The 18,667-nt window shown below is 39.3% G+C and overlaps 1 protein-coding gene across 1 annotated transcript in view; it reads left to right on the plus strand.

The window, feature by feature from the left end:
* Window positions 1-18,667, plus strand: part of ttc27 (tetratricopeptide repeat domain 27) — a 67,749-nt gene that overhangs the window by 25,020 nt on the left and 24,062 nt on the right. Inside the window, exons 10-11 of the mRNA XM_056768826.1 lie at window positions 9,282-9,395; window positions 17,043-17,138. Of these exons, the coding sequence (XP_056624804.1) occupies window positions 9,282-9,395; window positions 17,043-17,138 (210 nt within the window). The remainder of the gene's footprint in view (window positions 1-9,281; window positions 9,396-17,042; window positions 17,139-18,667) is intronic.

Raw genomic sequence — 18,667 nt, forward strand, 5'->3', positions numbered from 1 at the left:
ATCATAGGGTTGTGAGACTCTTCTGATCTGATCTGTTCTCTTTGTGATGTCACAGGTTGTAACATGTCCCCCGGCGGCCATCGGGCTCAACACCTCTGGGCAGTTTGCGCTATCTCCATCCCAGAATTCTTTGCTGTCAGCGCTTTCCCCTCCGCTGTTTTGTCCACTGGGCCTCAAGCGGTCATCTCCAGGGTCGGGCGTATGAGCTTGTGTCAGCGCTTTATTTTCCAATAACTGAACCCCCATCATTCCCTCTGGGAGAGGTATCTCAATCCCTCTTACACCAGCGATGTAGAGATGGCGTTATGTATGTAATACGAGCTTGTGTTTGTTTGGTTGGATCGGTTGTTTCCTCGCTATGATACCCTTGAGGCCAACGCTTGTGTTGATCTCACAGATGATCTCTGGCCAAGGGCAGCGCATTATTGGCTGCATTGTGTGCCCAAGTGCACTTCAGCGGGGTGTGAAGTAATGTGCTCTTCCAGGCCAGTGTCCACTGTCAGATCGAAAGTGAACACCTGCATTTTCACTCATAAATCTTTTGCAGAGCTGGGCGTTCCGAGGGACAATGCCAGGTTTGCACATTTTGAGTATATTTCAGTCAACAGAGGCTAATTTGAGGCTGGACCTTGAAGGGTGGTCTGGTTTTGGAATGATGATGTAATTTGTACGCATGTGGGTTGGAATGAAATCTGTAATCGCTGGGTTTCTCCTCTAAGGTGCTGCCAGACAATATAGCCTTCAGTTTTCACCAGATATGTATAGACCGCTATGCAAGATGTCAACACCGGTCCAAAGGCGCTTCCGGTTTCATTTATTTATTATATTTATTTTTAATCTTACATGTATAAAAAAATCTTAACGTTTGATATTTTTTTTCGTTTTAAATATTTTGTTCAAACATTTCTGCAGTGTTACAAAACTGAAACGGGAAGTTGAACCAGCGTTTACGTCTTCCGAAGAGGTCTATAGAGAGATTCTGCTTTTGTAAACCACGCAAACCACGTTCAATATTATTTGTGGAACAATAAAAATGTAATGTGCGATTTTTCATATGCTCATGCAGGTTGTATTTTGTCTACTGAAAATATCTATTAAATCTCCAGATGGTAGTTTGTGTGGTTGCAATAGCGGATGGGCGAGATGAGCTTAAAGTAATGTGGAAAACATCACAGAGATATATGGGTGAGTTTGCTCCACTGACCTTTCAGATTTAAGGGTTTGAGGATTAGATGTTAATGAGACACTTTCTCATTCACTGTTGAAATACGCACCTGGCTGTCATTTAATTTGTTTCCCTCTTTCCTCGTGCCTCTGTTTGGAGAGAGTTTTATTTGCACGTAAACAGAGGCATGTGATTTGTTTAGCGTTTCTCAATTGAAAAAAGCATATAGGAATCTGCAAGCCTACAATTGTGCCCGTCTTTGTTTCCCTGTGGGATTTTACAATTCCTCTTTGTGCTTTCCTGAAGGTGAAATCAGCAGGTATGATTATACAGCAAAGACCGACAAGCCCTTTGCTTCCATTGTAGTTATGCAATTCTCCACATGACTGATTCATTGCCTCTAGTTTTAATTCACACCTGTGTATTTCCAGCCTTTGTTTTTCTCGTTGATCAAAATAAATGTTCTTATCGGTTCATTCAGGTTCTGCTGTAAGCCTTACCTGCTTCATATCTGCAATCTGCCGTCGCTGGTCTCCACTGGCTGGTTGTGTGTGCAGGCATCTTTCCAGTCTACACGTGGATCCAGGAATCTGCAGGCTGGTTAGATGGTTGTCACGTGCCCAGCAAACATCACAATAGTGCTTTACATCTTCATAAATGTTCGATTTTTTTTTTTATATAATTTGCTTTCTTGGCCAGTTTATGGTACATTTAAATGCAAACACTTTTTCACCCTGAAGAGCTCTTAGCAGTGGTCCAACATTGATTTGTTTACCATGACTCCCAGAGAAATGCCCATCGCTCCTGTGCAATTTCGTATACTTGTAATGCCGAAACCATCCAGAAGATCATAAATGTCATGGAAAGTATGTTTTGCTTTACAAAGTGAAGCACGTCCCTCTTGCACAAGAGTCACAGATTTATAACACGCTCACCGAGGGAGAAATAAGCAGCTCCTTGGTTTTTGTGGGCCTGTTGCTTGTCAGGTAGTGTAATGTTTTCAAAACCGTTGTTGGTTCCTAAAACAGAAAAAAATATTCTTATCGTAGGATTTTATTTGTGCACTATTCTTATATTTTATACATCGAACGAACAATGCTAAGGAGAATTGACCAGATTCATGTATTTGTACATAGCTTAGTTTCTTAACCTTGTAGGTGGTCCGTGGGTAAAAAATATACAGATACAGTGTGTTTTTGGAGGATCTATTGACAGAAATGCAAAATAATCTACAAAGGTATGTTTTCAGAGGTGAATGAAGACCTCACATAATGAATCTTTGTTGTAATACCTAGAATGAGCTATTTCTATCTACGTACACCGTAGTCCTCTTAAATGTAATTCACAATGTTGTTTAGTCCTGAACGGACAAACTGGTCTACACGGTGCATTTCATAAATACGTTCTCCTTTATCTCCTTAAGCTAAGCATGACAACATATTTGTCCTGTGTCAGCCACCGTAGTGCCTTGCAAGGGAGGGGTGGAGTGAACCCTTGGTTGGAATTCACAACCATTTTAAGATTTTTTTTTAGTGGTCAAGCAATATTTGGACTGAACGGTTGTCTTTAACAGGATCATATTGTCAATCGTTTGAGATGGCTGGCTCTTTTTTTCCTAAAAAAGCACCTGCGGAAATCAGAGTTGCACAGACATGCGTTGGCTAAAGTTACAGTATCTTATTTGTGTTGTACTTCAGTTCTCAGATGTGTTTGGAAAGTGGAACCGCTCTTATTGAAAGCAGGTCAGATTCTTGGGTTAATTTATAGTCCTTGCGCTTATGTGGCTGTCTTGACATAAATCTTCTAGTTTTACAGGAGCCTAATGACCTTAACAGAGTCCAGGCTCTTCATGTACATCTCTAAATAAATCCTTGTGGATGTTGGGCATGTTTTATTCTGAGATCAAGCCATTGTCTGTTATAAAAACGATTTTGTTCCTTTTGGCCTCTCACTGATATTTCTTTTAGCACACAAAGTAGAGACGAAATTGGTTACACCTTTCATTCATCTTCAGAGAAAACGTATGCCGTATTTTGCTTGAGAGGACAATGGTGTCTGTTCATTTCACAAGAGCTGCCCTGACACTTGAAAGCTTTTACATGGTTCAGTTCTCGCTGGTCAACCGGCACCACAAGAGTCGGACGGCTTACACGTCAACTCGACTTCCCAGACCAGATCCTTTCCATCGATTCTGTTGTTTTGCTCAGGGGACCGACTGAGGATTTACTGTGTGCCACCAGCACAGTTTCGTGCTGATTTACAAAATGAGTTCCTGGTCCAAATCTTACTTATTAAACCAGGTAAAATTGCAAGAGAAGAAAAAGAGATCAGAACCAACAACATGGAAAGAAGGATAAAACTACCCATGCGGTCATTTTTCATGAAGTTATAGGTGACGTATGACAGCTGTTTTATTTACTGACCGGTTTAAAAATATGGTTAAATGAATCGCCTCCCAGTTGCGCGCTATCATACTTGGACCACCTTTTTCACAATAAAATGTGAACTTTAAAGATAAATATCGGAGCGCTATGAGCTAATGTCTGACATTTAGTTATTCAGGGAACCTTGACTCCACATGACCAGAAGTTAAATATTTTAGCCCTTTGGGCGTTTTGTTCACTCACCTCACAGACCTCAGTAAAACACAGTAGCTCTGCTAATGCTAACTTTCTGGCTTCTCTTTATCAACACCTCTCTTGTAATGAGACATTGCAAAGGATTGCATTAGTAATCTGACAGCAAAAGACTATTTACACAGGCTCTCAGCGAGGCTTTCCCAGTCGTGTGTGCCAGCTGGTTCATGATAAAATGATAGGATGTCCTTTTCAACAGAAGATACTCTCCACCCTTGAATCTGCTGGGTGCTTAGATCATCTGTTTTGCAAACCAACTTTACGTCAAAGTGCTTCCTGAACGGGTTTAGAAAGTGACATTGACGCAAGTTTCCATTGTGACCGTTTCCCAGGGGTCACTTGCATCAATTCTGTGAGGGAAGGAATGACAGTACGGTTACATTTTTGGAACTTTTTCTGTCAACTAATTTTTTATTCATTGCTTAAATTACTACATTCATTTTTGCTCACTCACGTCAGATAAGAAAATACGTTTTCCTAGAAACGTATCCACACCTAAAAGACGTGATAAATTTGTATGAAATAAATGTAAATCCATTATGGGTTGGAGGTCACATACTAAATCTTCTAGATTTCTTGGAAAGTCTCTGTCAACATTGCAATCCAGTATTAAAGTATTAAGTGTCTTGTGCAAAAATGGTTCATCAGATTTAATGGGTTGTGTAAGCATTCTGCTTTTCGAGGGTGATTCAGTATTGAAGTTAACACCAACCAGTACGCAATGATATAATATTTCTTCTTTAACACATTAAATGACATCATATACCATGGTAGAAGACCTATGGGCACTAGTTTTCGGGGAGTCATATGAGGTACGCTGTATGTGCATAATGTGTTATATTGATGGTGGTTTTGTTGCAATATACACAGGGCTTATGTCAAATCGCATGACTTAACATACAAAAAACCTGAACCAGATGCCTATTACTGCATGTGAAAGAGGGCAAAGACTGATGTTATTTTAGGTGAATTTCTTATCTGTTTAGATCTGAATACAGATAAAGCTTTATGCTCCACAAAAAGAGCCTGAAGTCTTTTATTATTCTCTGAAATTAGGACGTTTTGTTGTGTCTTTGTTTAATTAAAGCCAGAAATGGAATGATTTGGACCGCCGAACACTGCTGCCTCATATCCTTCTCTTAAGGTTTCTTTCTATCTTTCACCTGAGGTCTCTCGCTCTCTTGAAGAATAGGATGCTAGTGCTCTTGTGTTTCACTCGTGTGTCTCTTTGGACAGATGCCTCAGGCAGCGTGCTGTAGCACATTTGTTAGTCCAGCTGTATTTGCATTAGTGATGTTGAAGTCATTCTCGTTTCATCCATCTTCTCTTGTTCATTAATATTTAAAAGATGGCCGTTTATGTATGTTTTCCTTTCTTTTAACACTGTTGTTGTTTCAAGGCCACTAAAACAATGTGTATAGATTACCTTAGAGATGACGTGTTTTGTAGGAAAAATCGGAAGTTAGCACCACATTGGTTCCCTCAATCAGAAGGCTATGCATTTTTTCCTATAGACTTTTGGAAAATTGCAAAAAAATCTGTGATTAACAGTTTTCTGAGCTTTATACATTTGGCTATTAAGATGATCTTTACAGATAAACAAAACATTTGTTACTTTTGAAGCTTAATAGAATCACCAGAAGTAAAAAGCTAACATGATGCTATAAACCGAATACACTTTGGTCGCTTGATATCAACGTCACCACCACCCGGCCATAAAACATTTTCAAACTTTATTAAAATCGAGTTTCCTGGTAAGCAATTACTCCTTGAATGAATCCTCATCCAGGTTTTAAGACATTTGTTTCCATGTTGCATTATTTGCAAGATTTATATGCGCAATGACGTCTAACATCCCAGCCAAAGGATGTAACTGCTTTTGCAACTTGTTAACAACCACTGTTTTTAATTGTCATATAACAGGTACATATTCAGAAGTTTTGTTATTTCAGGGAGTTTACAAAAAACCCATAAAGAAAACCCATAAACTTTGAGACGATGAAACTGGAAGTACTAAAATGCTCACTCGCTTCCTGGGTTTGCATACAAAAATATGTCATCTCTACGAAGCTCTTTTTAGTAAATATGGAGTTAAACATTGAATTTTTATTTAATTTAAATGAACAACAAATCTAAAGATTTGCATATATTAAACAAACTTACATTTAGGTCAGTACGAACCTTCCATTTTAAGAACTCATAAATAGCTGCATAGTATAGAGAATTAGCATATATTGAGCATTACGTCATTTGGGACGAAACTAGGATGAGTTGTACATATTTTTTGGATCCTTGGTGTTCAGAGGATGATTTATGCCGCCAGCTGTAAAGTATTATTAATTTAGAGCTATTGTATCCGCACAGGCTCGTACTTGGACTAGTCTGGTGATTCAAAACTGTTCTCCTCCCATTTCTGAGCCCTGATACGGTTGCCATAGCAACACAGGTTTTCCAGTAAGCGAGAAGTGTATAGAGAGGAATAGAGGTGCCATTCTAGAAGTGGGAGGGGGCATCGACTTGAGAAGTTATTTCTATGTGGTTGTTCCTCAGGGGGAAGCTGTTTGGTGATAATCATCTTTTCAACTTGACATCCAAGTGAAGAACGAGACCTCTTGGGTTGGGAATATGTTTTGTACCACCTTCTAACACACACACGTTTGCGTGTGCTTGTGTGTGTTCATATATTTGTAAGCAGCTGAGAACTGTTGTTTTTCTCGTGTGTATGTTTACATACCAGGCGTAGGAGTATTAGTCAACCCCTGTGAAGCAGATCCTCTCGTGCTCAGAGCTTCCGCTTCTTCTCCTCTACTTTCTAAGGCTTTGTCCCCAGTATCAGACAGAAACATCAACTGTTTGTTAGATATCCATCTGCAAACCGAATTAAGACTGCAGACTTCTATCTGAAACTCCAGTGCCTTTTCAACACACAGAGATAGAAACACTTCCTTCCTGAGGCTGTCAGATCAGATGAAGCGTTTTATGTTTTGACTTGAGAAACTAGGGGAATGCAGTTTGAACCGTTAAGTCTTGTTTTTAAAATATTTTGAGCAGTTTAACAAATGAGGTGTGATTCCAGTTTCGACTTGTTCCTCGCCCCATTGAGGCGTGTTTTGTTATCAGGTTTAAATATCTGCTGCACCTTGACTTACGCTCCACTTGACCTTAAGAAACAACACGCTTTCAAAACTCAGAAAGTTTGGTTGGGGAAGAGACAAAATATTCCACACATTATCAGTTTGGGTTTCCAAAACACGGACTGCCAAATGCTTATGTCACTAACAATTTCTGCACCCCATGTGACGCACTCGGCCCTTTTGGAGACAGCCAAAGCGTCTCTGTTATTCATTATATTCATCAGCACTTAGGAGTCACAGCCAAATTTATCCTTTGAGAGATCATCCAAGAGTACAAACAAGAGATGAGGTATCTCTGATTCCATTCCAACCCCAGTGAGCTGTTTCGCTGTCTAATGTCTATATAGACAACTGTCTTCTAAGGCAGCATCCTCAAAATGGAAACGAACCATTAAAGATGTGTTCATTTGCATGTGTGAATGAAAACAAATGTATTTAAAGCTGAAGGGTGTCATTTTTAACACCATCCAGACACAATAATATTGGAACATCCAGTGGTGTGTGTTTGGGGCAGAGATGTTTGTTTAACCAATGGCTGACCGGAGGAGTGTTTGGAAAACAATCTGTGTTTTTGGAAAAGATTTTGCTTTTTCTCCATGGATCACTTGATCTCGCTTCCTCTCAATATTTTACGACTAGTCACACATTCTTGCATTAGTCTTGCCGGAGGTTTTTTTTGTAGACCGTAGTAGGGGTGCGTGGTTAAATATAGATGTTTCCACACAGATTAATATAGACCCCCAGTGTACAGATACACACAGTGAGGAAATACCCTCAGAGGAGACTTGCACAGTGCACATATCTTTTTTCTTTAAAAAATCTGCTGTTTTTCAGAGTTTAAAGACAAATTCTTGATTATTATTTGCACATTCAAATGTCGCGTCTTTTGTATATGACTGTTTCTTTTGTGGGGCACAAAAGATGATCTTTTGTGAAATGTCATAGCGGTTTTTTGTTCATAAAATGGAAGTCAATGGGGGGAAGATTGTTCGCTTACCAACGTTCTTCAAAATATCTTTTGAGTTCTGCAGAAGAAAGAAAGTCTTGAAGGGTGAGCAAACAAGAACCGATTTTTTTTGGTTGAACTATTTTAAGTCTATTTTAATAGATAAACCTACATTTTTATTACTGTGTGCATGTTTGAGGCAGAATTCAGATTTAATTCTTTAATTCTTGGATGAACAGAGATGGCCAGGGTAAGCTGTGTTTCACTGCATATCTGATCTTTAAAGTTTAAGAGGGGGACAGGAGAGCTTTGAAGTGGACGTCTGGTTTAAGACCTGGAGGCTGATGGCTCCAACCTGAAGTTCACATAAATCACACATTTTTTCTTTACTTTCATTCCCCCATTGTGCTTTATAGGTCATGAGACCAAAGTGGTGTTGCCCTTTCCTGTAATAAATGCTTGGAGGAGTGGAGGTCAAACGTGGCACCTTAAACCATATACTGTAATGTGTAGTATACACACATGCACACACACAGGCACTTATTCATGTATTCGTACCCAGAGACTGACCTTTGGTTCATTGATTGCACGTTCTCCATTACTCATTCTTGCTCGTGTCCAGAAAAACCAGGATGAACTCTTTTGCTCTACCTTCATCATGACCAGCTCCCTCTCTCTCTCTCTCTCTCCCCCCCTCTTACAGTACTAATGGTAATTCACCCAAAATTAAAAATTATGTCATCACTTGTATTCCTCCTTATCTTGTTCAATAATGTATATGAGTCTTTCTTTCATGGAACATAAAAGATATTTTGTAAAATGGTTTTATGTCCGTACAGTGGAAATCAATGGAGTCCAATGTTGTTTGGTTACCAACGTACTTCAAAATATCTTCTTTTGTGTTCTGCAGAAGACTGAAAGTCTACGGGTTTGGATTGACATTAGGAGATTGAAGGTTGCATTTAAATTTTGGGGTGAACAAGCTCTGTTTTGTTCAAATCCGTAAAACCGACAGTAGTGATGCTTATAAAAATGACTCCAAGCACTTTTAAAACCGTTACAGCGCAGATTTCTTCATTGAACATCTTATGTGGTTTGAAATAGAATTTGGAGCCACTTTGTATACTTCAGTCCAGTATTGACTTTTTCAGTCTTGCTCTACTTACGATGCATTTCCAGTAACGTGCGTCGGAAAGTATTTTCATTTAACCCCCACTTCTGTTGTGTTACAGGCCAGCTGATGCGGTCACAGAATAATAATGTATTTTATTGATGTATGTTATTTTAGTCATTCCTGCGTTTATTCCTTCTCCTTTTTGTCACATCAAGGGAAATGTCTCACAAGAATGATTTTGATGTGAAGATACACAAGTGATTTTTTTCATCTCTTTCTCGCACAGTGTTTGCTGTCTCAACCAAAGTTCTGGGCGGTGGAGGTGACATCATTGTGCTTGAGGACTAAACTGGAGAGAGGAAGCTCACGGAGAGTTGAACGTGCCATGATGCAAACACAGGTAGAACACATTCATTTGACAAAGCGAAGTACAGTGTGTTCAAGCTATACATTTTATCAGTGTGTGTGTGTTAAATGCAACGCTTCACCGTTTTGAAAGCACATAGAAAAATGAGATCGCAGATTTCCTCTTGTGTGTGTGTGAGTGAAATGGACAGATAAGCCGAAGGGAGGAGGATGCTACAGCTTCCCTTCGGTTGCTTCCTTTTCCCTTCCTGTCATTCCTCATGACACTGTATGTCCATGTGTTGCTGAGGAAAAGCCAGAACAATAAAACCAGAGAAGTGGTGATGTTGGTTTTTAGGGAGGACTGGAAAATGGGATTTCTCGTTCTGTGCTCTGAAGCTAACCGGGCAACTTGGATCTCCCTGTTCAAATTAGATTTTACGGTTTCCGGACTGAAGCTGATAGACTTGTCAGGGACCAGCGTGACAAGACCATAGAAGAAAAAATCTAATAAGCGGTTCAATCCAGCCGCAGTCGTATTGGGAGTTCTTATGAAATTTACAGCATCATTCTCATAAAATTACTTTGGCGATGCTAAGGGTGCTTGAATGAATCATGATGGCAGATGATATATTCGGAGTCTAAGGATCATGATAAATTTCATCCTCACATGAATTCATCTCGCCCTGTGGAGATGTTTGATTTAAAGCAGTGTTTTGAGTCATCTGCCTGCTTTTGATGTCGAGTGAGTTTTATGATGACACCAGCCATAATGTCATGGCTTGATTTAATATATGGGTTAACTATTCCTTTCAATGTATTTTTCTTTCACCATCATTTCATTTAAAACCTGTATTTGAATCTTCCTTCTGTTAAGCACAAAAGAAGATATTTTGAGAAATGTTTCAGTGGTTTGCATCCTGACAATTTCAGTCATTGTGGCTTAAAGTTGTTTAGTTATCAGCATTCTTCAAAATATCTTCTTTTTTGTCTGCTGAAGAACAAAGAAAGTCTTACAGGTTTGGAATGACATGAGGGTGAGTAAATGATCATTCATGAACTATCTTTTAAATCACGGTACCTAATGTTATATTGTTTATTGAATGCAGATATGTTATCAAGCGATAAACAGACCAGAATCCACAATAGACTTTATTAGGGACTAGAGTTGAGCCGGATACTCAGCTGAAACGAGTATCCGGTACGGATTAAGCACTTTTGCTGAGTACGAGTATCATACGAGTAATACGAGTCAATATCTGTGCTCAGATTGAAAAAATCCTCATTGGGTAGCTGACTGTGTCTGCGTTCTGTGATGGGCTAGTCACAGCGCCCCTCCCCTACACACATACAGATGTATTGTGTTGCTGACTGTGGTCGCAGCTCTCTGTCTCTCCCTCAGTCACTCAGGTTTGCGCGTCTTTTCCGTTAACGTTTAGGTCTCTTCAGCTTCAGGTTTGTTTTTTACTTCGGTTTGTAGTACTTACTTATGAACCAGTAGAGTTTTGATAAACGTGGGGTTTGTCCAGACGTGGTGGATGGTAGAATGCGACTCGCGTCTGTGCCTGTCGGAGTTTTTTTTTTTTCTTTTTTAAACCGTCAGCTGGCTCGAACCAGTTTTTTTTACTTCACGCAAACTCTTGTTCATTACTATTTACTTCATAATTGCAACCGCATGTGTTGTATTCATTGTTGCAGAACTTCTGTATATACTTCGTTTGTTATCGTGATCAAAACCATTGATCTGAAGCTCGATGCTGTCATGTAAATATTTTTCGAATGAGCAATAAATATAACAATTTCTGATCAACCCATATCAATTGCATGCTTAAAATAACATACCGGTTAAAGCCCCGCCCATCTCAAGACAACCCGAACAAATTTCCGGGTTAAACCCCGCCCACTTCCGGGTTAGGCCCCGCCCAGTCCGAGTACGGATACAGATACACATATTTCATATGGTTTACAGATACAGATAATGCTGTACTCACTCATCCCTATTAGGGACAGTATAGTTATTTCCCTTGTGTGACGTTAACTAAGCTTTGCCGGTGATCATAAGTAAAGTTTAGAGAAAGAAATATGAAACACCTGACTGATGGATCGTCGTGATCGTTGAAAGGACGCTATGAATCTAAATCCAAGTGGAGTTTGTCGTGACTCAGTGCTCTCTACTTTCTGATGGCCTTTTTCTTTCCTGTAACTCTTAAGTGTTTGCCCAGCGGAGCTGCTCTCTGACATCACAAATCTCAGTCTGACAGATAGTTAGGGGAACTTGACTCCAGGGGCTGCCCTGAGGGGAAAGTTTGAGTCGGACAAACGATCACAGCAAGTCGCACAAACATCTGTCTATCACAGAGTCAGAGAAACACAGAGCGCTCTGAAGTCTCATTGCTGACACCGGTAAGTTCAGTCGTCCTCCGAGGGGTTCCATCTGAGCCGGGTCCCCGAGCGACAGCGAAAGTGTGACGGCTCGCTCTCTAACTCGCTGATAAACGAGGGAAGAAGGAGAGAACAGATGAAAAGGGAGAAAGAGAAAAACAGTGAATGTATAAATTATCTTTCTGTGTTTAAGAATTGTAAGCAGCCCATGTATAAACATGCAAGTATAAAAATGTACAGTATTGTAGTTTAGATATTTCAGTTCTTTAAATGCATATATTCAAATAGACTGATAGTTCACCCAAAAATGAATGACATTTTCTCATCCTCTTGTCATTTAAAACAAGATTGACTTTCTATTTTGTGCAAAACACAAAAGAAGATATTTCGAAGAAACTTGGTTACCGAACAGGACCGACACCTATTCAGTTTTATTGTATTGACACAAAACCCATGCAAGTGAATGGGGGCCAGTTCACAACATTCTTCAAAATATGATATTTGGTGTTCTGTGAAATGGTCATATATATGTTTGAAATGGGAAAAGGGTGAATAAATGATGACAGAATTTTCATTTTGGGTGAAGTGTCACTTTAAGGGCTGATGTGTCATGTTATAGGGAGATCTTGACTTTTAAGTGCTTAGAATTCCATTCGCATATACTGAATGTGTCTCGGACATGATCGTTCATAAATAAACTTTATAGTTAACATTTGGTTTAATGCGTTTAGAAAGGTTTCTGTTTTGTCTTTAAAATTCCCACCTTTATCTTCGTGACATTTTGTGAAAATCACTCTTATCTGATCTGGCTGGATTTGGTTGGAGTTTCAAAGTGGTACTTGACAAACTTAATTTCCTCTGCCTTCTCTGGCCTTTCTCCTGAGATCAAGAGCAGCGAGAGTATGTTCAGAAATGGCAGAGAAGCACTTCCCCACGCTGCATTTTTCTGCTGGTATCTAGGCCATGGAGTTGGCCGGGGAGAGCCAGGTCCTCAGACTTTTTTCATTGCCTTTGTGTATTCAGAATGGAGTCTGGTACTTTGTTGGATTAAATGCGGTCATTGTGATCACATCTTTTGCGTTTGCAGGGCTTGCACCAAACATTGACTGCTACTTTATTTTTCCATTTAAGAACTCTGAACAGCCTCTGGATGATACAGATTTCTCTGGATGTAAAATTGTATTTCAGATTTTTATCGATAATATGTCTGAGACTTCTTTGGATTCATTGCAACATTAAACAAGGCATTCTGGTGGATATGACGCACGGCCCTTGTGGAGCTGAAAAACTGTTTTGTTTTATAGTCATTCAACAGGGTGAGATGTTATACTCATTTTTTTTATCCACAACAGATGCACCCTGCTGTAATTGTATGACAAAATGCTCTCACATGCCACAAAGCATTTTCATCAAAATGTAGTTTAGCTTGCTTCCTCTCACTGGCAAACTCTTGTGCACCTGCTCCGTTTTAAATTAAATTCTGTAAAGGATTACAAATATAAATTGTTAAAATGTGACCGTTGGGGCAAATGTTAATATAATCTGAATATGGTACATGCTAAAAAAAGAACAGACTCTTTTACAGATGTCTTGATGTTAAAGGGATAGTTCAGCCCAAAATAAAAATTCTGTCATGAATTACTTCACCTCAAGTTGTTCCAAACTTATGTAAATGTCTTTGTTTTGTAGATCACAAAGAAAGATATTTGGAAGAATGTTAGCAATTGAAATTTCTGGGGCACCATTGACTGCAATTAAAATGGTGGTAAAAGTTGCCCCAAAACTGATTGTTTTCCTAAATTCATCAAAATATCTTCTGTGCAAAGAATTCTTTCTGGCACTTAATTTTACAGTCCTGTTTCCCATATATGTATATATTACAACTGGGTAATATCTGCTTTCCTGTAGCTCAGTGGTAAGAGGATTACGCTATCAACGCATGGTTGTAGGTTCGATCCCAGGGGATTGCACATACCTAAGTATAAATGTATAGTCGCATTGGATAGAAGCGTCTGTCAAATGCATAAATATAACTGGCACTAAACCTGAACCTACCCCTAAACCTAACCGTATCCCATATAGTTACTTTAAATTACCCAGTTCTTTCTAAGGTAAGAACACTATAGTACAAGTACTGTAAAATAAAGTGCAAACAAATTCTTTCTACTATGGTAGTCAATGGTGCCCCAGAAACAATGTTCTTCCAAATATCTTTTTCTCTGTGTTCATCAGAACAAAGAAATGTATACAGGTTTGGAACAATTTAAGGATGAGTAATTCATGACAGAATTACATTTTCGGGTGAACTATCCCTTTAAATGTACACTGGCTTAGTAATGGAGTTGTTGGGTTTTAGTTCTAGACTGTTAAATGTGCTACGAATGGAGTTTGTCCATCCACAGGGCTTCTTGGTTTCCTTTAAATAAGTATGCTGAGTCATGAAACACGCTTGATGATGTCACTGTATTTGACGCCTGGAGTTGTTCTATGGAAAGGTTTACATGTAATCCAAAATGAACTGCCAAAATGTCAAACCTTTGGGGAGTTTACTTTGCCCCACTTTGTGAAATTCTTGTGCAAAAACTTGAAGTGAACCTCCGTAATGTAATTTCTTAGTTTTCCAGTCACTGTGGGGTGCATTAGTTCATATGTTTTTCTACCCTTTCCACCTCATCACCCACGTTTCGATTTAAAAAGGTCAGTTCAGATTATTTTCAATTGAGATGAATTACTAATACCTAACATTTCAGAACATACATAGGTTGATTACTTTTTGGATGTGTTTGTTTTTAACTCGTGATCATGATATGGTTCAACAATCTGTGTTTTTTATACGGCCCGTGTGTTTATTTGTCTTTTTCTGAGTCTGCCAGATTCAGTGGCGTGTTTCAATCGATCTCTGTTAGTCATTACTGTGTGAGTTTTCGTCTTGCGTGCGGCGCATCAGTTAATTCCGTTTTTCTTTCTCTCTTCAGGCCAACATCGACTCTGTACCCTCTTAAACAACTTAATAAAAGTCCCCAAAGATGGCTTTAGTTGTTAGTTCTTTCTTGATATAAGAAGAGGATACAGCCTGATAGCACACATTGTTTTCCAAACTATTCAGTCAGTATTCAGTGTACTGCGCTTAAGCACATTTGATTTTGCACATCTGCAATGCAGTGATGAAACACTCCCTGACAGATTCTGATGTGAAAATGAGAAATGATTATAAAGATGTAGGGCGGGACTTGATTTCCAACATCGAGAACTGGATTGTTGGAAAATAAGCGTTGCTAACAAATTGGTGGCAGAGTTAAAGTCCAGGTGAAATTAAAAATAACAATGCCTATTATTTAATGTAATATTGCAGCATTTATTGTTAATAGTTTATCAATGTTGGTCATTCTCTTTTAAAAAATGGCCTCATAATTTATTGTTAAAATCTGATAATGCACTTCCTTCCTGTAATGAATATCCATCTTCAATGACATATGTTAGATGACTTGGGTGGAGCATCTGTTAACTCTAGACATGTTGCTGTGTTCAGTAATATTGTACACCATGGTAGTGGAAATGCACGGTAGTGTTATTGCGGTCAAATCACTGTGAAGACAAATGCGCCTTATCTTTTCATTTGACTGGATAAGTAACACTCCGTTTATGCTGCGTAAGCGTCTTGCACACTTTGACCTAAACCGCCTCACGTGGAGAAGAATGGGTGAAGTTCCATTTCAAAATGCACGGCTGTTTTTATACATACAATCAAATCGCACAGAAATACTAAAGCCACGCCCATTCTTTCTCTCATTAGAAATTCCATTTCATTCGTAAATGCTTCTAAATACGGAAGTAGAAAACGATCTCAACTTCTAGTTCAAAAGGAACTTTAAATGCAAGTTTGGAGTCAATCATGGAGGATAATTTCACACCGACTCACCATCGACTCCCTCTCATGAAGAAGCTCCGCCCTCACGCCATTCTTCCTGACACACTTGTCACATTCCAAACCTCACGTTAGTTTTTTCTGTAAGAAATGTGATTTTTTTTAGCAATTTTCAAAACATGAAAGGCTTGTTTATAGCGATCACATTTGGTCTGCAGACCCCCCAAAAAACAACGTGAGGCACCTTTCAAGTAGTCTGTATGACTCTACTCTACTCTGAAGCCATTTAATGAGATTTAATGAGATGTAGATAATGGGACACATCTTTGTAAAGAACTTTTATTCTGTTCCTCACACATTACTGTTGCTCAAGAGATTGCAGATTCTCACAGTTGTCTCAACCTTCCCAATCAGTCGATTAGCATTTATATATATCCAGCATTTTCCAGCCGTGAAAATCCTAAACAAGTCATTAGTTATCTGCAGCCCACAGCAGGCTGGGCCATGTTGTCAGAAAAAACTGATTGCATCCAGATGAGTTTTTCTTAAGCTCCCCCCGAACATCCATACTGGAAAAGTTTGTCAACATGTATTATTTGTCATTGCATTCACAAACCCAATTTTCTGTAACGTTGTGGAATAGTTTAGACATCAGTTCCACATTACGTTTTTTTTATATATATTCGCGTGTATTTTTTTGCTTTCTCCGCCTATTAGTCCCATGCATGTGTTTATGATGATTGACAAAGACTTCATAGTAGTGGCAGGTGGAAAATGTGCATTAATATCAGCTCAGATCACAGTCAGTTTTTTTATAGATGGAGACGGACTTCAGCTTGTTTGCATGTCGTACACAGCTGGACTGTGTTATTGCTTTATGAAATATCATCACCGATTTGTGAACGAGAGAGTGAGGGTTGATCTTTGCACTACTATGTCTAGCATCAGGCCTGCAGATGCTTTATAAACTGAGTGTGTACAGTTGTCATGCCATCAGATGTTGTTGCATGTCTCTGCATGTAAAAACATTTTCAAAACATTGGAATATTGACGCTGTCGTTGTTGGCGTGTGCAGACACATTTATTTCCTAATGCCATTACTCTTGGAATTTATGATTTGATTTTCACATGCCGTGAAGGGACTTGTTGTAAACCCGTGGTTTAAAAGTGCTAAAGTTAACTTTTTTTTCGTATTTGTGGATGTATCTTGAAACGGATAGCCTGAAGCGCTTCTCCTTTTTAGTTGTTGATGTATGACGCATTGTGAGAAACGCCATTTTTTTCCTATGGAAGCTTCATGCACTGGATGTAATGGGGCTGAGATTTTAGCGGAAATGCGTCATCGTTTCATATACACATACCCCATTAAATATACCGGAGTTGGTGTAATGTAGTTCTCTTATTCCACACCGTATTTTAAGAAAACGCATAAACCATCATTTTGTTTTCTTTCAGACGCTGGTGGATTTCTTCAGCGAGAAGAATTGTGACGTAACTGAAAGACTGAAGATGTTTTATGCATGCAGGGCTCCGCCTCTTTGGGATCTGCAGGTAAGTTTTTAGTTATGTTCCATCCATCCATTTTCTTCCGCTTTATCCGGGGCTGGGTCGCGGGGGCAGCAGTCTAAGCAGGGATACCCAGACTTCCCTCTCCCTTTAGTTATGTTTATTTCTCCAAATCACAATGTTTCTAAAAGTTTTTAGTAGTATTAACTAAGATAAAGACTTTGTGTCTTCATGCTGTTCTTATGCACTATGTCGCATTTCCTTTTTGATCATTTGATCTATTTGACATCACAGTTCAGTTTGTTTGGTTGGTGTAAACCACTGTATTCTGATGTTTGCGCTCCAGAAAACTCCTCTTTCATGTGTGCTGGAAAATGTGGTATCTTTTGAAGGTCTGGAGACCAGTATGTGAAGAATGAACAGGTGGATGGCGATCAGGGGATCTGTAATATAAGTACTTTAAAAGGGATTTGGTTTAGAGTGAGTGGTGTGGGTCTTGAATTCTGCTTGTTTGTTTACCTTTTTCCATCTATATGAATTCCTATTTCGGAAATAATTGACACGTAATAAGGCAAGATTACTGAAGATAGTTTGAAGCGAACATGATTGACTCGTCTGTCTGTGCCTAAATTGATTTGTTCGCATATTTGCTGTCATTACCAGACGCACTAGTGCATCAAGCCGATCGCCGCAAATGAGCGTGGGCACGCATTATTTATTTATATTATGGAAAGCCCATTCGAGTAAACACCACAGCTGGGTTATACACCCCGCATCTCAGCTGTAAGAGCTTTGGCAGTTATAATACGAAATTCATTTCCTGTACACGGTGAGGGCGTCCGGGGGAACGAGGCGAGGAGTTTATTTTGACAACGTTTGTCAGGTAATAGAGCAACATGTTACTCTCTTCCAGTGCTCTGATTGAGCAATAATACAAATAACGAAAAGCAAACAAATGTTTTCTAAAGAGATAGATTGCGACAGAACCAAATAAATGAGAGAAAAGTGACAAGTGTGGAGGCATGGCAACAGGCCGGACGGAGATAAAGGATTTTAGAGGGAAGGGAGTGACATGACGAGAGAGGGAGCGGGTGGGTAGATAGAATGGAGGGTTGATGTGATCAGTTCTGTGAATGACATTGCTCGCGCTTGGTGTAATAACAGTGAGCAGCAATAAAGCTGGAATTGAAGTCGCTTCTATTGCTGCCGGGGGAATCGTACGCGACGAAACCGCAAGCAAGAGACGAGAACAGCATGCATCCAGAGAAGTGTGTGTGTTCATGTCGGGATATGAGAAGGATGCAGGGCATGTTTTTTATAGATGGGAACAGATTTCATAAATTGTTAGATTTGCTTCCAGTATGAATCATTTTGGCATATATATGAATCAGCACAGGGTTCGCTGTGGCAGTTTTGTGGGGGATGGAATGAATGAGAAAATAAAAAGATAGAAAGGTTGCACAAATAGAGCCGGAGGGAAGCCCTTTCTTACAGTCTATCTCTTTCACAGTCTCTCAATTCCTATTTTATTAACATGATAGACAGGATTTTAAATGAAATGGACAATCGGTATT

The sequence above is a fragment of the Triplophysa dalaica genome, chromosome 15 (genome assembly GCF_015846415.1).
Source record: "Triplophysa dalaica isolate WHDGS20190420 chromosome 15, ASM1584641v1, whole genome shotgun sequence".
In the NCBI taxonomy this organism is placed as follows: Eukaryota; Metazoa; Chordata; class Actinopteri; order Cypriniformes; family Nemacheilidae; genus Triplophysa; species Triplophysa dalaica.